This window comes from Zea mays, chromosome 5 (assembly GCF_902167145.1).
Source record: "Zea mays cultivar B73 chromosome 5, Zm-B73-REFERENCE-NAM-5.0, whole genome shotgun sequence".
Taxonomy (NCBI): domain Eukaryota; kingdom Viridiplantae; phylum Streptophyta; class Magnoliopsida; order Poales; family Poaceae; genus Zea; species Zea mays.
This window is the reverse complement of record NC_050100.1, coordinates 59,060,917-59,086,974: the sequence shown is the minus strand read 5'-3', so window position 1 is coordinate 59,086,974 and position 26,058 is coordinate 59,060,917. Positions and strand designations below refer to the sequence as shown.

Sequence of the window (26,058 nt, the reverse complement as noted above, 5' to 3'; positions counted from 1 at the left end):
AAATAAAAAATTAAATGAATTAATAGAAACCATTAATGAGAAGGATGACCTCTTGGAAAGCCAAGAGGACTTCCTAATTAAAGATAACAAAAAATTTGTTAAGTTGAAAATGCTTATACTCAGGAAATAGAGAAATGTGAAAACTTATCTAAGGAGCTTAGCATTTGTCATGATTCAACTTCAAGTATTAGAACTGAGAATGCTAGTTTAGTTTCTAATATTGAAAAGTTGAATGTTTGCAATGATTCAATTTCTAGTCTTAGAATTGAGAATGATAAATTAAATGCTAAGATTGAGGAATTGAATGCATGCAAACCCTCTACATCTATTGTTGATCATGTTTCTATTTGCACTAGATGTAGAGATATTAATGTAGAAGCTATTGATGATCACCTTGCTATAATTAAACAACAAAATGATCACATAGCTAAATTAACTGCTAAAATTGCCGAGCATGAGCTCGAAAATGAGAAATTTAAATTTGCTCGTAGCATGCTTTATAATGGGAGATGCCCTGGCATTAAGGATGGCATTGGGTTCCAACATGGGAACCAATCCAATGTCAAGCTTAATGCCCCTAAAAAATTGTCTAACTTTGTGAAGGGCAAGGCTCCCATGGTTCAGGATAGGGAAGGCTATATTTTATATCCTGCAAACTATCCCAAACATAAAATTAGGAAGATTCATGCTAGAAAACCTCACAATATTTCTCATCATGCTTTTATGTATAAAAATGAGGCTTCTAGCTCTAGGCATACAACTCATGTTAAAATGCCTAAAAAGAAAATTCATGCTGCATCAAATGAGCATAATGTTTCATTTAAGACTTTTGATGCATCATATGTCTTAACTAACAAATCAGGCAAAGTAGTTGCCAAATATGTTGGGGGCAAACACAAGAGCTCCAAAACTTGTGTTTGGGTACCCAAGGTGCTTGTTTCTAACGTCAAAGGACCCAAGACTGTTTGGGTACCTAAGAACAAGGCCTAAAATTGTTTTGTAGGTTTATGCATCCGGTGGTTAATGTTGGATAATCGATAGCGACGCACAAACCACATGACAGGGGAGAAGAGAATGTTCTCCTCATATGAGAAAAATGAAGATCCCCAACGAGCTATCACATTTGGGGTGAAAATCAAGGTTTGGTCAAAGGTTTGGGTAAAATTTCTATATCTCCTGACCATTCCATTTCTAATGTTTTTCTTATAGATTCATTAGACTACAATTTGCTTTCTGTCTCTCAATTGTGTAAAATGGGCTACAATTGTCTATTCACTGATATAGGTGTTACTGTCTTTAGAAGAAGTGATGATTCAATAGCATTTAAGGGAGTGTTAGATGGTCAGCTATATTCAGTGGATTTTAATGAGAATCAAGCTGAGCTAGACACTTGTTTAATTGCTAAGACTAATATGGGATGGCTCTGGCATCGCTGACATGCCCATGTTGGAATGAAGAATCTTCACAGGCTTCTAAAGGGAGAACACATTTTAGGACTAACCAATGTTCATTTTTAGAAAGACAGTATTTGTAGTGTATGTCAAGCAAGGAAGCAAGTTGGGGTACATCATCCACACAAGAACATAATGACGACGGACATGCCGCTTGAGCTACTCCACATGGATCTATTCGGCTCGATCGCTTACATAAGCATCGACAGGAGTAAGTATTGTCTAGTAATTGTGGATGATTATTCTCGCTTCACTTGGGTGTTCTTTTTGCAGGAAAAATCTCAAACCCAAGAGACTTTAAAGAGATTCTTGAGACGGCTCAAAATGAGTTTGGAATGAGAATAAAAAAGATAAGAAGCGACAATGGGACGGAGTTCAAGAATTCTCAAATTGAAGGATTTCTTGAGGATGAGGGCATCAAGCATGAGTTCTCTTCTGCCTACATACCTCAACAAAATGGTGTAGTGGAGAGGAAGAATAGAACTCTACTGGACATGACAAGGACCATGCTTGATGAGTACAAGACACCAGACCGGTTTTGGGCCGAGGCGATTAACACCGCCTGCTACTCCATCAACCGGCTCTACCTTCACCGAATCCTCAAGAAAACATCATATGAACTCCTCACCGGTAAAAAGCCCAATGTTTCATATTTTAGAGTCATTGGGAGTAAATTCTTTATTCTTATTAAAAGAGGTAGCAGTTCTAAATTGCTCCTAAGGCGGTAGAAGGCTTTTTACTAGGGTATGACTCAAACACAAGGGTATATAGAGTCTTTGAAAGGGAATTAGGCTTACATCTATTTCCTAATTGATTTTGGTGGTTGAATTGCCCAACACAAATAATTGGACTAACTAGTTTGCTCTAGTCTATAAGTTCTACAGGTGCCAAAGGTTCACAATAAGCCAATAAAAGACCAAGAAAGGGTTCAAACAAAGAGAGCAAAAGACATCCCAAAAGGCACCCTGGTCTGGCGCACCGGACTGTCCGGTGTGCCACCGGACAGTGTCCGGTGCACCAGGGCACTTCAGCTCAAACTCTTCACCTTTGGGAAAAGACAGAGGGCGCTCTGCTATAATTCACCGGACTGTCCGGTGAGTCACCGGACAGTGTCCGGTGCACACCGGACTGCCCGGTGTGACAGCGGAGCAACGACTTCTTCTGCGCCAACGATCACATGCTACAGCATTTAATGCGCGTCAGAGCGCGCAGAAGTCAGGCACGCGCGAGAAGGCGCACCGGACAGTCTACAGGATCTGTCCGGTGCACCACCGGACAGCCCAGAGGCCCCACAAATCAGAGCTCCAACGGTCGAACCCCAACGGCTCGCTGACGTGGCTGGCGCACCGGACTGTCCGGTGCGCCATGCGACAGCACACTTCCAACGGCCATTTTTGGTGGTTGGGGCTATAAATACCCCAACCACCCCACATTCAATGGCATCCAAGTTTTCCACTCTTCTACACCTTACAAGAGCTAGCATTCAATACAAGACACACAAAAGAGATCAAATCCTCTCCCAACTCCACACAAAGCTTTAGTGATTAGTGAGAGAGATTTGTTGTGTTCATTTGAGCTCTTGCACTTGGATCGCTTCTTTTCTTCCTTCATTCTTGTGATCATCTCAATTGTAACCGAGGCAAGAGACACCAATTGTGTGGTGGTCCTTGCGGGAACTTCATGTTCTGTTTGATTGAGAAGAGAAGCTCACTCGGTCTAAGTGACCGTTTGAGAGAGGGAAAGGGTTGAAAGATATCTGGTCTTTGTGACCACCTCAACGGGGAGTAGGTTTGCAAGAACCGAACCTCGGTAAAACAAATCATCGTGTCTCACTCTTTATTCGCTCACGATTTGTTTTGCGCCCTCTCTCTCGGACTCGTTTCTATTTCTAACGCTAACCCGGCTTGAAGTTGTGCTTAAGTTTGTAAATTTCAGATTCGCCCTATTCACCCCCCCTCTAGGCGACTTTCAATTGGTATCGGAGCCCGATGCTTCATTAGAGCCTAACCGCTCGAAGTGATGTCGGGAGATCACGCCAAGAAAGAGATGGGGACCGGCGAGAAGTCAATTACAAGCCACGGGAAGGCTCCATCGGGAGAGTCCTACAACAAAGGGAAGGGGAAGGAAAAGGAATCCCCTTCACACAAGTCGCGTCGGAGCGGTGACAAGAAGAAGAAGATGAGGAAAGTGGTCTACTACGAGACCGACTCCTCGTCGCCATCCACCTCCGGCTCCGACACACCGTCCGTCACTTCTAAGCGCCATGAGCGCAAGAAGTTTAGTAAGATCCCCCTACGCTACCCTCGCATTTCTAAACATACGCCATTACTTTCCGTCCCATTGGGCAAACCACCAACGTTTGATGGTGAAGATTATGCTAGGTGGAGTGATATGATGCGATATCACCTAACCTCACTCCACAAAAGTATATGGGATGTTGTTGAGTTTGGTGTACAGGTACCATCCGTAGGGGATGAAGATTATGATGAGGACGAAGTGGCCCAAATTGTGCACTTCAACTCCCAAGCCACCACTATACTCCTCGCCTCTCTAAGTCGAGAGGAGTATAATAAAGTGCAAGGGTTGAAGAGCGCAAAAGAGAATTGGGACGTGCTAAAGACCGCGCACGAAGGAGACGAGGTGACCAAGATCACCAAGCGGGAGACGATCGAGGGGGAGCTCGGTCGCTTCCGACTTCGCCAAGGGGAGGAGCCACAAGACATGTACAACCGGCTCAAAACTTTGGTGAACCAAGTGCGCAACCTCGGGAGCAAAAAATGGGATGACCACGAAATGGTTAAGGTTATTCTTAGATCACTTGTTTTCCTTAACCCTACTCAAGTTCAATTAATTCGCGATAATCCTAGATATATACTAATGACTCCTGAGGAAGTAATAGGGAATTTTGTAAGCTTTGAGCTAATGATCAAAGGCTCAAAGAAAATCAACGAGCTAGATGGCCCCTCCACGTCCGAAGCACAACCGGTTGCATTCAAGGCAACAGAGGAGAAAAGGAGGAGTCTACATCAAGTAGACAACCAATCGACGCCTCAAAGCTCGACAATGAGGAGATGGCGCTCATCATCAAGAGCTTCCGCCAAATCCTCAAGCAAAGGAGGGGGAAGGACTACAAATCCCGCTCCAAGAAAGTTTGCTACAAGTGTGGTAAGCTCGGTCATTTTATTGCAAAATGTCCATTATCTAGTGATAGTGACAGGGGCGACGACAAGAAGGGGAGAAGAAAGGAGAAGAAGAGGTATTACAAGAAGAAGGGTGGCGATGCTCATTTTGCCGGGAGTGGGACTCCGACGAGAGCTCCACCGACTCCTCCTCCGACGAGGACGCCGCAAACATCGTCGTCACCAAGGGTCTTCTCTTCCCCAACGTCGGCCACAAGTGCCTCATGGCAAAAGACGACAAAAATAAGAAGGTAAAATCAAGATCCTCCACTAAATATGAAACCTCTAGTGATGAGGATAATTGTAGTGATGAGGAGGATAATTTGCGTACCCTTTTTGCCAACCTAAGCATGCAACAAAAGGAAAAACTAAATGAATTAATTAGTGTTATTCATGAAAAGGATGATCTCTTGGACTCTCAAGAGGACTTCCTAATTAAGGAAAATAAGAAGCATGTTAAGGTCAAGAATGCTTATGCTCTAGAAGTAGAAAAATGTGAAAAATTATCTAGTGAGCTAAGCACATGCCATGATATTATCACCAACCTTAGAAATGAAAATGCTAGTTTAAATGCTAAGGTTGATTCAAATGTTTGTGATGCTTCGATTTCCAATCTTAGAAATGACAATGCCAATTTGCTTGCTAAGATTGAAAAATTGAATGATTCTCTAGCTAGCCTTAGAAATGAAAATGAACAATTGGTTGCTAAGGCTAAAGATTTTGATGTTTGCAATGTTACTATTTCTAACCTTAGAAATGAAAATGATATATTACATGCTAAGGTTGTAGAATTAAAATCTTGCAAACCCTCTACATCTACTGTCGAGCATACTTCCATTTGTACTAGATGTAGAGATATTAACATTGATGCTATTCATGATCATATGGATTTAATTAAACAATAAAATGATCATATAGCTAAATTAGATGCTAAAATTGCCGAGCATGACTTAGAAAATGAAAATTTTAAATTTGCTAGAAACATGCTCTATAGTGGGAGACGCCCTGGCATTAAGGATGGCATTGGCTTCCAAAAGGGGGACAATGTCAAACTTAATGCCCCTCCTAAAAGATTGTCTAATTTTGTTAAGAGCAAGGCTCCCATGCCTCAGGATAACGAGGGTTACATTTTGTACCCTGCCGGTTATCCCGAGAGCAAAATTAGGAGAATTCATTCTAGGAAGTCTCACTCTGGCCCTAATCATGCTTTTATGTATAAAGGTGAGACATCTAGTTCTAGGCAATCAACCCATGCAAAATTGCCTAAGAAGAAAACTCCAACTGCATCAAATGATCATGACATTTCATTTAAAACTTTTGATGCATCTTATGTTTTAACTAACAAATCCGGCAAGGTAGTTGCCAAGTATGTTGGGGGCAAACACAAGGGATCAAAGACTTGTGTTTGGGTATCCAAAGTTCTTGTATCTAATGCCAAAGGACCCAAAACCATTTGGGTACCTAAAATCAAGAACTAAACTTGTTTTGTAGGTTTATGCATCCGGGGGCTCAAGTTGGATCATTGATAGCGGGTGCACAAACCACATGACCGGGGAGAAGAAGATATTCTCCTCCTATGAGAAAAACCAGGATCCCCAACGAGCTATCACATTCGGGGATGGAAATCAAGGTTTGGTCAAAGGATTGGGTAAAATAGCTATATCTCCTGACCATTCAATTTCCAATGTTTTTCTTGTAGATTCTTTAGATTACAATTTGCTTTCCATTTCTCAATTATGCAAAATGGGCTACAACTGTCTTTTCACAGATGTAGGTGTTACTGTCTTTAGAAGGAGTGATGATTCAATAGCATTTAAGGGAGTGTTAGAGGGTCAGCTATACTTAGTAGATTTTGATAGAGCTGAACTCGACACTTGCTTAATTGCTAAGACTAACATGGGCTGGCTATGGCATCGCCGACTAGCACATGTTGGAATGAAGAATCTTCACAAACTTCTAAACGGAGAACACATTTTGGGACTAACAAATGTTCACTTTGAGAAAGACAGGATTTGTAGCGCATGTCAGGCAGGAAAGCAAGTTGGAGTTCATCATCCGCATAAGAACATCATGACGACTGACAGGCCACTTGAACTCCTACACATGGATCTATTCAGCCTGATTGCTTACATAAGCATCAGCGGGAGTAAGTACTGTCTAGTTATTGTGGATGATTATTCTCGCTTCACTTGGGTGTTCTTTTTGCAGGAAAAATCTCATACCCAAAAGACCTTAAAGGGATTCTTGAGACGGGCTCAAAATGAGTTCGGCTTAAGGATCAAGAAAATTAGAAGCAACAACGAGACGGAGTTCAAGAACTCTCAAATTGAAGGCTTCCTTGAGGAGGAGGGCATCAAGCATGAGTTCTCTTCTCCCTACACGCCACAACAAAATGGTGTAGTGGAGAGGAAGAATCGAACTCTATTGGACATGGCAAGAACCATGCTTGATGAGTACAAGACTTCGGATCGGTTTTGGGCCGAGGCGGTCAACACCGCTTGCTACGCCATCAATTGGTTGTATCTACACTGAATCCTCAACAAGACATCATACGAACTCCTAACCGGTAAAAATCCCAATATTTCATATTTTAGAGTCTTTGGTAGTAAATGCTTTATTCTTATTAAAAGAGGTAGAAAATCTAAATTTGTTCCTAAGACTGTAGAAGGCTTTTTACTAGGATATGATTCAAACACAAGGGCATATAGAGTCTTTAACAAGTCCTCAGGACTAGTTGAAGTTTCTTGTGACGTTGTGTTTGATGAGACTAACGGCTCTCAAGTAGAGCAAGTTGATCTTGATGAGATAGGTGATGAAGAGGCTCCGTGCATCGCACTAAGGAACATGTCCATTGGGGATGTGTGTCCTAAGGAATCCGAAGAGCCTCCAAATGCACAAGATCAACCATCCTCCTCCACGCAAGCATCTCCACCAACTCAAAATGAGGATGAGGCTCAAGTTGATGAAGGAGAAGATCAAAAGGATGAGCCACCTCAAGATGATGGCAATAATCAAGGGGGAGATACAAATGATCAAGACAAGGAGGATGAAGAACCAAGACCGCCACACCCAAGAGTCCACCAAGCAATCCAACGAGATCACCCCGTCGACACCATCCTCGGCGACATTCATAAGGGGGTAACCACTAGATCTCGTGTTGCACATTTTTGTGAGCATTACTCTTTTGTTTCCTCTATTGAGCCACATAGGGTAGAGGAAGCACTACAAGATTTGGATTGGGTGGTGGCGATGCAAGAGGAGCTCAACAACTTCACTAGGAACGAGGTTTGGCATCTGGTTCCACGTCCTAATCAGAATGTTGTAGGAACCAAGTGGGTCTTCCGCAACAAGCAAGATGAGCATGGTGTGGTGACAAGGAACAAAGCCCGACTTGTGGCCAAGGGATACTCACAAGTCGAAGGTTTGGATTTCGGTGAAACCTATGCACCCGTAGCTAAGCTAGAATCAATTCGCATTTTACTTGCCTATGCTACTTACCATGGCTTTAAGCTTTACCAAATGGACGTGAAAAGTGCCTTCCTCAACGGACCTATCAAGGAGGAGGTCTATGTTGAGCAACCTCCCAGCTTTGAAGATAGTGAGTATCCTAATCACGTTTATAAACTCTCTAAGGCGCTTTATGGGCTCAAGCAAGCCCCAAGAGCATGGTATGAATGCCTAAGAGATTTTCTTATCACTAATGGCTTCAAAGTCGGAAAGGCGGATCCTACTTTATTTACTAAAACTCTTGAGAATGATTTGTTTGTATGCCAAATTTATGTTGATGATATTATATTTAGGTCTACTAATGAATCTACATGTGAGGAATTTAGTAGGATCATGACACAAAAATTCGAGATGTCTATGATGGGGGAGTTGAAGTACTTCTTGGGATTTCAAGTGAAGCAACTCCAAGAGGGCACCTTCATTAGCCAAACGAAGTATATTCAAGACATTCTAAACAAGTTTGGAATGAAGGATGCCAAACCCATCAAGACACCCATGGGAACCAATGGGCATCTCGACCTCGACACGGGAGGTAAATCCGTCGATCAAAAGGTATACCGGTCGATGATAGGCTCCTTACTCTATTTACGTGCCTCTCGACCGGACATTATGCTTTCTGTATGCATGTGTGCAAGATTCCAAGCCGACCCTAAGGAAGCTCACCTTACGGCCGTAAAACGAATCTTGAGATATTTAGTTCATACTCCTAAGTTTGGGCTTTGGTACCCTCGGGGATCCACATTTGATTTAATTGGTTATTCGGATGCCGATTGGGTGGGGTGTAAAATTAATAGAAAGAGCACATCGGGGACTTGCCAGTTCTTGGGAAGATTCTTGGTGTCTTGGGCTTCAAAGAAGCAAAATTCCATAGCTCTTTCTACCGCTGAAGCCGAGTATATTGCCGCAGGTCATTGTTGCGCGCAATTACTTTGGATGAGGCAAACCCTTAGGGACTATGGTTACAAATTAACCAAAGTTCCTCTTCTATGTGATAATGAGAGTGCAATCCACATGGCGGATAATCCCGTTGAATATAGCCGCACTAAACACATAGTCAATCGGTATCATTTTCTTAGGGATCACCAACAAAAGGGGGATATCGAGATTGCATATATTAACACTAAAGATCAATTAGCCGATATCTTTACCAAGCCATTAGATGAACAAACTTTTAACAAACTTAGGCATGAGCTAAATATTCTAGATTCTCAGAATTTCTTTTGATGTTTTGCACACATAGCTCATTACTATACCTTTGATCATGTCTCTTTCATATGCTATGACTAATGTGTTTTTCAAGTATATTTCAAACCAAGTCATAGATTGAAAGGGAATTGGAGTCTTCGGCGAAGACAAAGGCTTCCACTCCACTCCATCACTCACCCTTCGCCGTCGCTCCGAGCAACTCTCCAACTTTGATATAATCCTCACTCATATTTTGTTTACCAAAGGGGGAGAAAGTAGTTTACCAAGGGCTTATATTTCACTCTATGTATCCGTTTTTGGCGATTCATGCCAAAGGGGGAGAAAGTATTAGCCCAAAGAAAAAGGACCGCACCACCACCTAATTTTAAACTCATGTTTTTCAAATTGGTACCTTATTGTGTTCAAAAGGGGATTTTCAAAATTGATATCTTAAAACCCTCTTGAACACTAAGAGGAGGATTTTATTGAGAGGAAGTTTTGTTTTAGTCAAAGAAAAAGCATTTCAAACAGGGGGAGAAAATTTCAAATCTTGAAAATGCTTCTCAAAATCTTATTCATTTACCTTTGACTATTTTGCAAAAGGACTTTGAAAAGGATTTACAAAGGAACTTGCAAAAACAAAACATGTGGTGCAAGCGTGGTCCGAAATACTAAAAATATAAAGAAAGAATCCATGCATATCTTATAAGAATTCATATTGGCTCAATTCTAAGTAACCTTTGCACTTACATTATGCAAACTAGTTCAATTATGCACTTCTATACTTTCTTTGGTTTGTGTTGGCATCAATCACCAAAAAGGGGGAGATTGAAAGGGAATTAGGCTTACATCTATTTCCTAATTGATTTTGGTGGTTGAATTGCCCAACACAAATAATTGGACTAACTAGTTTGCTCTAGTCTATAAGTTTTACAAGTGCCAAAGGTTCACAATAAGCCAATAAAAAGACCAAGAAAGGGTTCAAAGAAAGAGAGCAAAAGACATCCCAAAAGGCACCCTGGTCTGGCGCACCGGACAGTGTCTAGTGCACCAGGGCACTTCAGCTCGAACTCTTCACCTTTGGAAAAAGACAGAGGGCGCTCCGCTATAATTCACCGGACTGTCCGGTGAGTCACCGGACAGTGTCCGGTGCACACTGGACTGTCTGGTGTGCCAGCGGAGCAACGACTCCTTCCGCGCCAACGGTCACATGTTACAGCATTTAATGTGCGCCAGAGCGCGCAGAAGCCAGGCACGCGCGAGAAGGCGCACCGGATAGTCTACAGGATCTGTCTGGTGCACCATCGGATAGCCCAGAGGCCCCACAAGTCAGAGCTCCAACGGTCGAACCCCAATGGCTCGCTGACGTGGCTGGCGCACCGGACAGTGTCCGGTGGCGCACCGGACTGTCCGGTGCGCCATGCGACAGCACACTTCCAACGGCCATTTTTGGTGGTTGGGGCTATAAATACCCCAACCACCCCACATTCAATGGCATCCAAGTTTTCCACTCTTCTACACCTTACAAGAGCTAGTATTCAATACAAGACACACAAAAGAGATCAAATCCTCTCCCAACTCCACACAAAGCTTTAGTGATTAGTGAGAGAGATTTATTGTGTTCATTTGAGCTCTTGCGCTTGGATCGCTTCTTTTCTTCCTTCATTCTTGTGATCATCTCAATTGTAACCGAGGCAAGAGACACCAATTGTGTGGTGGTCCTTGCGGGAACTTCGTGTTCCGTTTGATTGAGAAGAGAAGCTCACTCGGTCTAAGTGACCGTTTGAGAGAGGGAAAGGGTTGAAAGAGACCCGGTCTTTGTGACCACCTCAACGGGGAGTAGGTTTGCAAGAACCGAACCTCGGTAAAACAAATCATCGTGTCTCACTCTTTATTCGCTCACAATTTGTTTTGCGCCCTCTCTCTCGGACTCGTTTCTATTTCTAACGCTAACCCGGCTTGAAGTTGTGCTTAAGTTTGTAAATTTTAGATTCGCCCTATTCACCCCCCCCCCTCTAGGTGACTTTTAGTCTTCAACAAATCCACTGGATTAGTTGATGTTTCTTGTGACATTGTATTTGATGAGACTAATGGATCCCAAGTGGAGCAAGTTGATCTTGATGAATTAGATGATGAAGAGGCTCCGTGCGTCGCGCTAAGGAACATGTCCATTGGGAATGTGTGTCCAAAGGAATCCGAAGAGCCTCCACAAGCACAAGATCAACCGTCATCTTCCATGCAAGCTTATCCACCAACTCAAGATGAGGACCAGGCTCAAGATGATGAAGATGAAGATCAAGAGGATGAGCCACCTCAAGAGGAGGACATGGATCAAGGGGGAGATGAAGATGAACAAGACAAGGAAGATGATCAAGAAATAAGGGATCAAAGACCGCCACACCAAAGAGTTCATCAAGCAATTCAACGAGATCACCCCGTCAACTCCATCCTTGGTGATATTCATAAGGGGTAACTACTAGATCTCGAGTTGCACATTTCTGTGAACAATACTCTTTTGTGTCTTCTATTGAGCCATACAGGATAGAGGATGCATTAAGAGATCTGGATTGGGTGATGGCTATGCAAGAGGAGCTCAACAACTTCACAAGAAATGAGGTATGGCATTTAGTTCCATGTCCTAATCAAAATGTTGTAGGTACCAAATGGGTATTCCGCAACAAGCAAGATGAGCATGGTGTGGTGACAAGAAACAAAGCTCGACTTGTGGCCAAAGGTTATTCACAAGTCGAAGGCTTGGACTTTGATGAAACTTATGCACCCGTAGCTAGGCTTGAGTCAATTCGTATATTACTTGCATATGCTACTTACCATGGCTTTAAGCTTTACCAAATGGACGTGAAAAGTGCCTTCCTCAATGGACCTATCAAGGAAGAGGTGTATGTTGAGCAACCTCCCAGCTTTGAAGATAGTGAGTATCCTAACTATGTGTATAAACTCTCAAAGGCGCTTTATGGGCTCAAGCAAGCTCCAAGAGCATGGTATGAATGCCTGCGAGATTTTCTTCTCACTAATGGCTTCAAAGTTGGAAAAGCCGATCCTACTCTCTTTACTAAATCTATTACAAAAGACTTGTTTATATGCCAAATCTATGTTGATGATATTATATTTGGGTCTACTAACAAGTCATCATGTGAAGAGTTTAGTAGGATCATGATCAAAAAATTCGAGATGTCAATGGTGGGGGAGTTGAAGTATTTTCTAGGATTTCAAATCAAGCAACTCCAAGAGGGCACCTTCATCAGCCAAACTAAGTACATTCAAGACATACTTAAGAAGTTTGGAATGAAGGATGGCAAACCCATCAAGACACCCATGGGAACAAATGGGCATCTCGACCTCGACACGAGAGGTAAATTCGTAGATCAAAAGGTATACCGGTCGATGGTAAGATCTTTACTCTACTTATGTGCATCTCGACCGGATATTATGCTTTCAGTATGCATGTGTGCAAGATTTCAGGCAAATCCTAAGGAAGTTCACCTTAGGGCCGTAAAGAGAATCATGAGATACTTAGTTTACACTCCTAAGTTTAGGCTTTGGTACCCCAAGGGATCTACCTTTGATCTAATTGGGTATTCCGATGCCGATTGGGCAGGGTGCAAAATTGATAGGAAAAGCACATCAGGGACTTGTCAGTTTTTGGGAAGATCCCTAGTGTCATGGGCTTCAAAGAAACAAAATTCAGTAGCTCTTTCCACCGCCGAAGCCGAGTACATTGTCGCAGGCCATTGTTTTGCGCAATTACTTTGGATGAGGCAAACCTTTAGGGACTATGGCTACAAATTGAGCAAAGTCCCTCTCCTATGTGATAATGAGAGTGCAATCTGTATGGCGGATAATCCCATTGAGCACAGCCGCACTAAACACATAGATATTCGGTATCACTTTCTGAGAGATCACCAACAAAAGGGGATATCGAAATTGCTTATGTTAACACCCACAACCAAATAGCTAATATCTTTACCAAGCCATTAGACGAGAAGACCTTTAGCAAACTTAGGAATGAGCTAAATATACTTGATTCTCGGAATTTTGATTGAAACATTGCACACATAGCTTATTTATATACCTTTGGTCATATCTCTTTCATTTGGCACAAATGCATATTTCTTATTCTTCTTGTGCCAATGCTAAGACTAATATGATTTCGAGTATATCTCTATGATCAAGTCTTAGATTGAAAGAGAAATGGAGTATTCGGCAAAGACAAGGCTTCCACTCCAACTCTGACGGTATCACTTACCCTTTGCCATTACTCATATGTCTCTCAATTGGTATAACATTTCACTCATAATTCTTTTACCAATGGGGGAGAAAGTATCAAGGGCTCTCAAGTTCTCCGTTTTTGGCTATTAATGCCAAAGGGAGAGAAAGTATTAAGCCCAAAGCAAAAGGACCACACCATCATCATTTGAAAATTTTCGAAATGAATTTTTCAATTGATGTATTCTCAATTGGTATCTATGTTTCACTTGATTTTTGAAAATAAAATTTCAAATCGGTATCTATTTCAAAACCCTCTTGAAAGCTAAGAGGATAATTTCATTCAGGGGGGCTTTCATTTAGTCAAAGGAAAAGCATTTGAAACAGGGGAGAAATTTCAAATCTGAAAAATGCTTCTTGCAATCATATTTCTATACCTTTGAATATTTGCAAAAGTTTTTGAATAGATTTCCAAAAAATTTGCAAAAACAAAACATGTGGTCCAAAATGTTAAATAAAAGAAAGCCAATCCATTCACTCTTATTTTTAATGATACTTTCAATTGGTTTAACTCTAAGTAACCTATGCACATTCATATCAAATGCAAACTAGTTACAATTTCTGCACTTTATGTTTGTTTTGGTTTGTGTTGGCATCAATCACCAAAAAGGGGGGAGATTGAAAGGAAAATAGGGTTAACCATTTCCTATAATTAATTTTCGTGGTTGACGACCAACACAAACACATGGACTAACTAGTTTGTCTAGAATTCATGTATTACAGGTGCATAAGGTTCAACATAAACCAAGAAAGAAATCAGTTAGGGACATAATTTTATTGGAGCAAAAAGGACTTGAGTGTGCTGAAAAATGGCGCACCGGACTATCCGGTGCACCAGGCCGTACAACTCCAAATCAGCCACTCTCGGGAATTCCAGGGCGCGCTCCGCTATAATTCACCGGACTATCCGGTGAGTCAGCGGAGCAAAGGCTCTCTGGGATCAACGGTCGACTCTGACAGGATGAACAGTACCGCGACATAGTCAGAGCACAGAAGTCAGAGAGCACTGGACTGTCCGGTGCAGCTAGAAGACAAAAGCTCCAACAGTCGACCAGCTCCAAACCCTAACGGTTAGCTAATGTGGCGGAGCACCGGATAATGAACAGTTGGTGTCCGGTGGCGCACCGGACTGTCCGGTGCGCCCATCGACAGCAGCCTTCACCAACGGCTATGGAAGTGGTTGGGGCTATAAATACCCCCCAACCACCTCATTCATATCCATCCAAGCATTCCAAACATCTCATTCAATACAAGAGAAAAAGACTCCACTCCAAGACACATCAAATAGATTGAATCCTTTCTAAGCCTCCAAATCCACTCAATTCCATTAGGGACTTGAGAGAGGGTGTTTTGTGTTCTTTTGTTGCTCTTGTCGCTTGGATTGGCCTTTTTCTTTTTCCATTCTTATTCTCAAGTGCTTTGTAAGCGAAGCAAGAGACATCAAGTGTGTGGTGGTCCTTGCGGGGTCTTAGTGACTCGTGAGATTAAGGAAGAAGGCTCACTCGGTCTAAGTGACCGTTTGAGAGAGGGAAAGGGTTGAAATAGACCCGGTCTTTGTGACCTCCTCAACATGGACTAGGTTCTTTGGAACCAAACCTCGGTAAAACAAATCACTGTGTTCACTCGCCTTGATTCTTGTTTGATTTGTTTTCCCCCTCTCTTCGGACTTGAATTTAATTCTAACGCTAACCCCCGACCTTAGTGTGTGTTTAAGTTTGTAAATTTCAGGTTTCGCCTATTCACCCCCCCCTCTAGGCGACTTTCAGTCTCAACTAGGGCTAGATATCGAGCCAGCTCGTCTCGTTAATCTAATAAGTCATAGAGTCAACTCGGCTTGGCTCATTTACGAGCTCAAGCTGGCTCGTTTAGCTCGCGAGCCAGAGCAAAAAAAACAATATGTATATACTATTCAATTTCTAGTTAATTTCAAACTAATTTAACAATAGAAAATAGTAAGTATACTCATGCTCCATTGGATTACGATATTGGAGGGCAAGGAATTGAATTGGGTTCAATATCAAATCAACCATGGTATTGAAATGAGATGTAATTCCAATTCTATTGTTTGGTTGTCACTGAATTGGAGTTTGTAATTGTGTGGCCTAATTCCACACAACACCGAGGGGTGATGCTCTGTATTGGAAAGTTGGGTTTCTAGTTATAGTCCAATTCCAAGGAATTGGGTCTCTGATTCTAAATCTCATTTATATGCACAAGCAAACAACATAATTTTGTAAAGTTGATTCCAATTCCCAATTTTGTGCTCCAATATCTATATCCAAACAGGGTATCATAGTTTCACAGACCACATCAATGTAACACCAAATTATCACACTCATCAATTTACAGTTCACACACATATTAATCAGTTTAACCCATATTTAAATTTGTATAGACCAAATTAATACATAAAATAGTTCATCAATCATTAGTTTAACTCATAGACCATAAACACCACACATAAATGTAACATGTTCATCAATTATTACGTAAATAATATCCGTATAGTTTCATTTCCATTTTTGTTGAAATGTGGTAGCTCGTTTAGCTCATGAGCTGGCTCGTTAACAAACCGAACTGGCTCATTAACAAACCGAGCTAGGATATCAGCTCAACTCGTGAAAAATTCAAATGAGCCCATCCGAGCCGAGCTGAGCTAACTACGAACCGAGCTAGCCGACGAGACACGAGCATTTCATCCAGCCCTAATCTCAACCCATCATGACCATGACAACTCCTACAAAGCAAGCAACTCCAAAGAAGTGGGTTGTCAGAAAAATAACTCCAAAGAAGAAGAAGACTTGAGTTGTTTGTTGGCAATATGTATTTTGTTTGACATTTATGTTACCTCTAAATTGGCTCTGTGTGTTTTGTTGGCACTATATATTATGTTGGTACTACGCGTTATGTTGGCACTATATATTGTGTTGGCCCTATGTGTTATATTGGTTGTTATTTATATGATTATATGTTGGTGATGAAATATGGTACATTTTTATTATGTATCATTATTTGTGTGTTATTGTGTTATGTTGGCACTATATATAATGTTAGTATTATATATTATGTTGGCACTATATATTGTGTTGGTTGTATGTGTTATATTGGTTTTTATTTATATGATTATATGATGCCAGAGGCAGGCACAGAGAGGGAGGGCAAAGTGGGCCATGCCCCCCTCAATTTCCAAAATCCTCTTATACTTAATATTAAGTATAAAAAATAATTTTTGGGTGGGCCAAAATAGCTCCGTCCTATGTCTCCTCGTCGGATCGGTCGAGTCCTTCCGACTCCTGTCCTCTTACTTGGTCTGGTTCTCTTATCTATATGTCCAACTCCATTCTTCCCGATGTTGCCCGAGCCCGTCCCCCTGACATCCTATTCCCAACACCCTCTAACCATGTCCCCTTCTTGACGCCCTTGCCTCACTCATCATCCTTGCGACGTCGGGTCGCTCAACAAGTTCGATCTCACTTATCGTGACAACACGATTCGTCCTTGACGGCCAGCGAGCTTGGCAAACCAGCGAGTCCTGGTTCTCAGCCAACGATGTCATCCGACCATGCCCCCTTCCCGGTGCCCCGCCCTTTGAGAAGATCGACATTCGACAATATACACGCGTCTTCGATTTGGTGGTTGTTGTTTTTATTCGATTGATAGATTGAGTATAAGATTGAATATTTGGATCAGATTGGAATATTATTGACTGTGAATTGGAGACAAATTGATGAAATAGTTACATATCTAACATTAAGATGATAAATTGATGATGAGAATATTATTTGAGGATTGATGATGAGATCTTCAAATTGAAAAATGACTTCAATGATTTCTACATCTCAAAACTAGAAGGATGCAATTGTCTCAGTCAGTAAGAACTTAGGTGCTGTTTGGTTCACGAAATGTAACGTAAATGGTAATGATAATGATTCACACTCGAATATCGGCGATAACAAGTTTGAATAAGTCGATATACATTTCTAGTGTGGTATCGATTACGATTGGACTTAAACAAACATAATTTAACGTTATAGGTTACCCATTACGTTATTAATATATGAACCAAACGATAGTAATATGTTTGTTTCTTTTGTTTATGTAGTTTCATTCTTTAAACCTGTATATAAAAGTTAAATTATATGCAACACTAGTTTTTTATGGTCTTGTTTAATTTTATCGTGCGGTTTGTTGGCCCCCATGAATTATCATTCTATATCTGCGGCCACTGTATGCTGGTGATGAAATATGGTACGTTTTATTTTGTACCTTTATTTGTGTATGCATATCTAAGAAGGCTATTTTGGTCTATACAAGTCTACAAAACATAATATATAAAGAGGTATGAGCATTACATCAATGTTTTCATGTTGACATGGGTATTTTGACGAGTTACATGGCTCAGTGGGCATTTTGGCGAAGCCGTCTTGAGCCGCCTTCACGTTTGCATTTTTTTCAATGACTCTGCCTATACACGACACGACGCTAGCAGAATAAGTTCATACATGAGAATCCGCTCATCACCGTCATTTGCCGCGCCTGATAGCTCCTTGTCGACGTTCCTCGACATCCGTACTCCTCCCGAAGGAAGTCGATAAGATCTCCAATATCTACCTCACCCGTGATATTGCTGTCATTCGGCGTTCCCTGGCGGGTGCTACTCGAAGCCTTGTCCCCAGTTCTTGTTTTCCTGGCTGCGGGCCGCTTGCGGTGGCTGCCCTTCATCAGCTGTGCCACTACGACAGGCCTTTTGATCCTTAGGCGTGGTGACTTCAGAACCATCCTCCTGGCAACAACTGCTGGATTCTGAACCACGATACAGAAGGCAAAAGGGGGATCAGGCAAGAGATGTGCATAGATGATAAATTTTCAGTATGGGACGACAAAACAAACAACTCTACTGCTGGTACCTGACTCGCTGCTGGGTCAGCTCGGACTCGCGGAGGCACAACTATAACGTCGATAGAGCTCGTACATCCGACCTAAATTTGGAGAGAAGATGGATGGATGGATGTCAAACAAATAACCTCTGAAATATAACAAGGTTGTCGACAAGAGAGGGTGCTCGAAGAAACCCATCTGCACGAGCTGTTGATTTCCTGCGCCTATCAGAACACTAGTGCTATATTAAGAAGAAAAAATGGTACTCATATGCCTCGCACAACATCACAATATAAAACTGCAATCAATAGAATCAGCTGCATGCTTTCAAATTAGAATGGTCTTGTTCAACCATCACCGATTACTTGCCATAATGAAACAAACATTTGATTACTTTTTGAATGTAAAGGAGCAAAAAAAAACATCAGCTTACCTTGTCAACTGAAACATTTTGGCATATACCATTCTCCTGTTCTATATGCCTGACACATCCGACCTGAGTAAAGACAAGTTGCATAATAGATGAGATGAAAGAATGTGTCATGCTATATTTCATTATCTGACTTTTTTTTCCTCGGACACGCACGAGAACTGTGTATTATTATATTAACAAGACAGCATTGGTACATCAAGATAAATATATTTCACAACTGTATGTATAGCACAATAACTTACATTGTGTATGCTGATATTTGGAATACGAGCCAAGATGGCTCTGGTTATTTCACCAGGTAACTCTAACTTAGCGTTGCAACAAACAATTTGTAGCTGCCGCAAGAATGGAAGCTGTAGCAAGTAATGAGAAAAATCACAAGGTAGATGGCACATTTCAATACTCAGACTCTGCAACGAAGCGATTCTTCCCAAAAACATTGGTATATCACAGAGTGAAAGCTCCAACACCTCAAGGCTGGTTAATGTTCCTATACTTTCTCCCCAAGTGTCCAGACCTTCGCATGACCTTACTGTCAGGAACTTAAGTGAACTTAAGGAGCTAAAAAAATGAAGTTGGTCCCCCCTTGAAAATGATAAGTCACAGAACTGGAAGCTTAACCTTCTTGTTGGCCTAAGGTTTATTTGTGAATGTGAGGCTGTCCATCCTTGCAAGATCTCACCACATGCATCAATTTCCAATAAAAGGCACTGTGGAAGAGATGGTTCAAATATCAACTTTGGGCACCATGACACCTTCAGATGGTGAAGGTTAGGGAACACATACACATGGGCCTCTTCATTGGTAGTTGATAGAGTTGTCAGCCACCTTTCTAGGTTTGGCATACCACTGATAGTGAGGTCCCTTAATTTCAGAAACGCTCTGCTGCCACCAGCAAAAACTTCTCCAACAGCCTTGACATTTGGTATACATTCTATGACCAGGGACTGCAAATTTGGTAGCTGGCCAAGAGGCGGCAGATGGTCACATGTAGCAAGGCCAGAAAGCTTAAGGTGTACAAGGTTTGGCAAAATGGTTGTCAGATTCAGCATCCACTCAGGAAATTCTGAACCATGATAGCCCAAAAGTTCAAAGTGTTCCAGGGTCCTTGGAGGTATGATCTTTTCAAGTACAATGTCATCTGGGATAAATTTAGCCACTTCATTACCATTCATGTAGGAGCTACTAAGTCTTAGTGAGTTGAGCTGCTGATGCCTGCATAATCCCAAGTTCTCAAACTCATCAATGCTTTGCACGTTGCCGAGACCAAAAAGATGTAGTCTTTTGTGCTTCAAGATCCCATGGAAGTCACCAATGGGGCTGTCCTTTTTACTCAAATCTATCCTAGGCATACACAGTAAGCTACTTACAATATTGAAATCATCCTTATTCCCACAAGAGTAACCGTCCAACCCAACCGCCATCAAACATTTCAGGTTAGACATATTGGCTATGCCATTAGGGATACGGACCTTAAAACAATATGATATGTTCAGAAGCTTAAGTTTCTTTAAGCTGCCGTAGTCTCCAGGCATCTTTTCAAGGCTAATGCAGCATGACAGATTTAGGTGCTCTAAATTTGTGAGCTTAGTAACACTCTCAGGCAATGCAAAAAGCTGTGAACAACATGATAGGTCCAAAACCTGAATTTTCTGTAGGAACCCAAGCAGTTCTGGAAGCTGTACTAGCTCCCAGCAATCGGATAAGATCAGTTTCTCTATGTTTACAAGGTCAGTAAAGGAATCAGGCAATGTCTGAAGTCTGTGGCAGTTACTTAGATCCAGAATACGAAGCCCACGATTTTTTCCAAAATCTTCTGGCAGTTCTTGAAGTTCATAACAGCATGACAAATTGAGATCCTCTAAATGTAGGAGATTGCAAAATGACATGGGTAAAATTTGGATTTTATGACAATTGGACATGTCCAGTATGAGGAGTTCTTGATGATTGCCTAACGGCAACTCTCTAAGTTCATGGAAGGATGACAAGTTAAGGTTTTCCAAGGAACGGAGGTCACAAAATGATTCTGGCAAGCTAACTAGGTTGAGACAACCAGACATGTCCAAGAATGATAATTTATGGAGTTTGCCGAAAGATGTGGGCAGAACTCGTAGGTTAATGCATCCTGATAGGTCTAGATGCACCAGATCCCTTAGTTCACAAATGGACTCAGGAATTAACATGAGACGAGAACAACCATGAAGGTTTAAGTAATGCAATTTCTCAAGGTTAACTATTTGAACTGGCAGTTTCTGAAAATAACCTGCCGAAAGGTTTAGTGCATTTAGGCATTTTAAACCAGCGAAAGACTCCTGTTTCAATTCATTCTGCATTCCCGATGCATCAAGATAACGTAACTGCTTCATCTGGTTAAGTTGACTTGGTAACCCTAACATAGAACAGCCACTTATGTCCAAGACTCGCAAGAATTTACTCAGGGTCAGGGAGAGTGATCTCCCAGAAATCTGCAGCCTTTTGCAATCTCTAAAATGAAGTGATTTTGCCTTACAAAGTGCAGCCTTGCTGTTCATTGGTACCTCAACATAATTCATCAGCACAATATGTCGATAATGATCATTTCTAGCGCTAGTCATGCCACTCTTTTTGGCATCCATGAATAGGAATTCTTCATTAGCAACACATCTTGCAAGGTCATACACCAAATCATGCATCTGGAATACCCTTGCAGCTTTCATGTGATGGTTATCCGCCTGATGTGTACATAATAAGTTTAAATGCATAAGTAAATCGAATAACATTTAAAAACATATCACAAAAGTAAATATTACCAAAACTATGGCAGATGACTAAGATGACATGTTGTGTAAACAACATTTTAATTTCAGCAGTATAGTCACAATCATGTAAAAGTGACTCACTGAGGATGAGAACATCGAAGCCTGAAGGAAAGACATGCTCACTAGTTCACGGATGTACTCCTCACCGCGCTTTACATGTGTCAAGCTTCCACTAGTGGGTTGAATGAATCCAAGTGCAATCCACTGCTGTATCAGCATGTCCTTGTCTATGGCAGCTCCTTTGGAGAAAACTACACAGTATGCAAAGCACAACTTCAGGTGACAAGGCATGAGACAATAACTAAGCTTCAAAGATGGCATAATATTCTGATCTTCTATCTCCCATATTTCACTGTCCCTCACTGCTTCCCATGCAGCCACCCCTTCCTTGAACCGCATCATGAAACCCAAAGCTTGTGCAGACAAAGGCACACCATTGCATTTCTTCACTATATCCCTTCCAATCACTTCTATCCTAGGATCATCCCTTCCAGGAACAAAGGCTCTTCTCTTAAACAAAATCCAACAATCATCATCAGATAGGACATCCATCTTGTAAGGCATGCAATGATCCATCAGGGAAGCAATCTTCCCAGTGCGTGTAGTCACAACGATCTTACTTCCTTTTGCACCACAGCTGAGCATTGCCTTCAGATTTTGCAATTGGATCCAATTGTCTTCCCATAAGTCATCAAGAACAACCAAGAATTTCTTGCCATCAAGTACTCTTTGGAGATGACGAGTAACCTCCTGAAGGTTTCCGTGGTGGCCACAGTTGCCTTCATCAATTTCAGAAAGTATAGATTCACCAATTTTCTTCAGATCAAATTTCATAGATACGTAGACCCATACTCGGTAATCGAAAACTCCCCCAACATTTTCATCATTGAAAGCTAACCTGGCAAGAGTGGTCTTACCAAGGCCACCAAAACCATAAATACAGATGGTCAAAATCTCTTCTTCACTATATGTTGTCAACATAGCAACTATAGTTTCTTTCTCCGTGGACCTCCCCACAATATCTTCACTGATACAAGAAAACGTAGCCCTGCTATTAACATTTTCATCCAAGGAGCAACAATCAGCCTTAAAATTGAATATATCCAGTTTTGCTTCTTCCTTAATCTTCTCCAACCTCTGCCTCATCTTCTTCATCTTGTGAGCAATGGTAATGTGTGCGCTAAGCTGTGTCACATGTATTAGACTTTAATTTCTGAGGTAAGGTTACATAATTCACACAAAAAAATCCCAAACTAAATCCTTCTCCACGCTGAAAAAAATAACAGAATTTTTGTAAGCATTGTCGTTTAACATCATGCTTTGTGTGGTAAATTAGTTTTGTTCCTTGTAGTTGACAAGGATCAGGGGCCCTGGTATTCATTTATAGAAAGAGGTTTCTATACTGCCAGCAAAGAGTGGATAACCAAATTTCCAAAAGATACTCTGCTGTTATTAACAGTCCTTTCTCAGGCTTCAAAAGTCTCGAAGCCTAATGCTCACTGAAGGAGAACACATATATGATGTAACGCTGTAAAAATCAAATGATTTCAAAACCGTAAATGCTAGAAAGCACACTCCCTACTTCCTTGCCTGCATATAAACTTTACAAAACTAGTTGATTATCCTGTTGCAACTTTAAGTTAGATTGATGCACAAATTATATCAGAACTTAGACAGCTACTACTAATTGTGTGTTTATCATTACACTTGCATTCAACATCAAAATAAACATAGCCTTTTAGTCCCAAACAAGTTGGGGTAGGCTAGAGTTGAAACCCAACAAGAAGTCACCAAAAAGAGAAAGAGAGAGAAAGGGGAGGGGAAGGGAAAAAGCTTTTGAGAGAACTAAAAGGGATAACTCAGTAGCTATTAATTTATATACACCACAGAACCTTGAAAACAAGTACTTAGGAGTACCCGCCACCGACACATTGAACAGAAAGATACCAGTATACCTTTTTAGCCCATTCGTTCTTATGTATAACAAAAATGTACTTCAATACAGAAAAAATTAAATCAGAAATAGAAAAAGGTGGTCACCTTCTTAAACGAACCATAGCCAATGTCATTATTTGATTCCATTTCCTCTAAAATGTCATGAATGTCATAAGCAGCAAACTTAAGCCTCTTGAGCCAGAGGCGCACACGTTCCTCTCGTGAAGACCGCTTCTCAGCGTCATTCAATACAGCTTGGAGAGTCAACAGAGTGCTCCTGATCGACTCAAGATCATCCTTGAACTTCCACAGCATGTTGACCTCAGGCCCAATAACCGCACCAAGCTTCCCCATGACCACCTTCAGGACAGCCGATGCAAGCATCTCACCGACAACTGTGCCCATGGTCATGGAGCGGCTTTAGCTGTTGTGAATCGTAATGGAGTGAAGTAATGTAAATATTGATTTTGCGATTCAATGTATGTGTCGAACTCCTGAAGTCTTTTGGCTGAGTGCCAGTGCATTTCATGGAAGGTGGGAGTCAAGTCAAGCTGTCTTGGTCAGCCACCTTTAATAACAATGCAAAAAAAAGTTAGGTAGACTGCTTTCCTTTCCATTATTTCACATCTTTTCCTTTTTTGTTCTTTTGGAGGAAACCTCAACCTCAAAATTCCATTAATCCTAAAGCTTTCTCTAACCATCAAATGAAATATTTTCAAAATAGCAACTGTGAATGAAGGACAGACCTGACGCAATGGTGACAGGCCTTTCCATTAAGCCAAAGGTCCTGAGTTCGATGAAGCCTCTATGTAGAATGTACCACGGAATTAAGTCTTGGCTCGGTTACTACCCCACTCATATGGGAGCCGGCAGCACTGGGCCTGTCGAACTGTGAATGAAAATCGTTTAAACAGTGATTTAGCATGAATATCTGCAATTCCCAACCATCTTATCCACTGCAATGAATTGCAGTGCATACAACCCAAATTACAAATAAAAAAACAAATTTCTGATTAACTGATCACTCATTACACTGGTGCTTAATTTCGTGTGCATAATGCAGTTTCCCAGTTATTAGTTCATGCTGGTTACCTTTAGCGTCTTTTCCCAGAAGACGCGGGGGCAAGAGCCAAAGATTCCGAGTCTCTGAGTCAGGTCAAGCTTTGTTATCCACCCACAGATTGTTCCTTACTTATCACTGAAGCAAAAGGACAAAGGTCCCTAGTAGCTAGCAGGAAAGAGGTGTAAGAAAGTATAGGAGAGAAGAACGACAGAGCATAGTGGAAGACAGATGTGGACTCCTGTGACTCCTGTCTCGTGCCTAGGCATCTAGGAAAGATGACGAGACGGAAATTTCGCTGGACTGTTACAGCTGAGTGGAGTCAAAGCTAATCGCCAACCGCGTGGAAACAGTCGAAAATGCCTCTGCGATGAGCACGTCAGTGAAATCAAGCAGATCGAAGTCTGCGAGCTACAAACAAAAACGCAGCATCCGGCCTGGCGGCCCCGTTGCATGCTTCCCTCCAGGAGAATCACTGGTTTGCTCGGTTTCCCGTCACTTGCATTTTGTTCGATCCCTCTATTGTTACACGGAAGAGATGAACGCGGAGTGGGATAAACCTGAGCAGGAACGGACCTCGTCGACGAATGCGGGGCGGCGCGGCGCCAGCGAAGCTTCTCCTCGACTAGGCAGTCCCATCCCTACCGATGGATGTTTGGACTGGACTTGGGGCGCGCGCGCGCACACACACAGAGTCATCGGTATCCCAACCCTCGACCACGGGAGCGTCCCTCGCTCTTCCCGGCCATGGTGCAGCCGGCGAGAGGATTCGTCGCGGCGCCAGTTTCGTTGGGCCCCGAGTGGCGCGTGCGTGGGCCTGCAGCCCGCAAAATGTACTGGAAAGTGGGCTAAACAACGGTTTCCCATATCTGGATTAAGATTCCAGGATGCGCGTTACAGTAGTTTTCTATAAAGACAACATAGTGTAAAAATAATTAAGGTGTTAATACAGTAACATTGAATCTTGTTCATCAAATTCAGCATCTATGACTTAGTGCAATATCATCTCCTCCTAAACTATTTTCTAAAGAACTAAGTCTTCGTATGATAGGATGTGCGTGGGATTTAACTCAATCGTAGATAGTGAATCTGATGGACAAGACTTGGTGTTAGTATATTAGTGTGCTAATAGTTTTTACACTAAATATGCTGTTTTTTTAATTCAAATCTATTTTTCTAATGATAAGGAAAGGAAGTGTTATTTGGTGTGGACCTTCACTCTCTGTTTTATAAAGATGTTTTATAAAGATACGATTCTCATTTCACATCTTTATAATAAATTAGTTGCATAGCAGATCACAAAGTGTATTATTAGGTTATCTCTAGTAGCTTAACCATCATCATCCAT

At 41.7% G+C, this 26,058-nt stretch overlaps 1 protein-coding gene across 2 annotated transcripts; it reads right to left on the bottom strand.

Annotated features, from left to right (window-relative positions):
• Positions 1-17,914: 17,914 nt before the first annotated feature.
• Positions 17,915-25,743, bottom strand: LOC103626411 (putative disease resistance protein RGA3). Of its 2 annotated transcripts, none has more exons than XM_008646817.4 (8): positions 25,287-25,743; positions 24,397-24,539; positions 23,756-24,218; positions 21,797-22,900; positions 19,160-21,628; positions 18,918-18,980; positions 18,514-18,585; positions 17,915-18,409 (listed from the first exon to the last, which is right to left on the bottom strand). In XM_008646817.4, exons 3-8 carry the CDS (start codon positions 24,059-24,061, stop codon positions 18,089-18,091), a joined length of 4,335 nt encoding a protein of 1,444 aa, XP_008645039.1. In that variant the 5' UTR covers positions 24,062-24,218; positions 24,397-24,539; positions 25,287-25,743; the 3' UTR covers positions 17,915-18,088. The 2 variants fall into 2 exon arrangements, with proteins under 2 accessions (XP_008645039.1, XP_008645041.1); XM_008646819.3 differs by lacking the exon at positions 25,287-25,743 and adding an exon at positions 24,743-25,284 and having other exon boundaries at positions 17,923-18,409.
• Between the last annotated feature and the right edge of the window lie 315 nt (positions 25,744-26,058).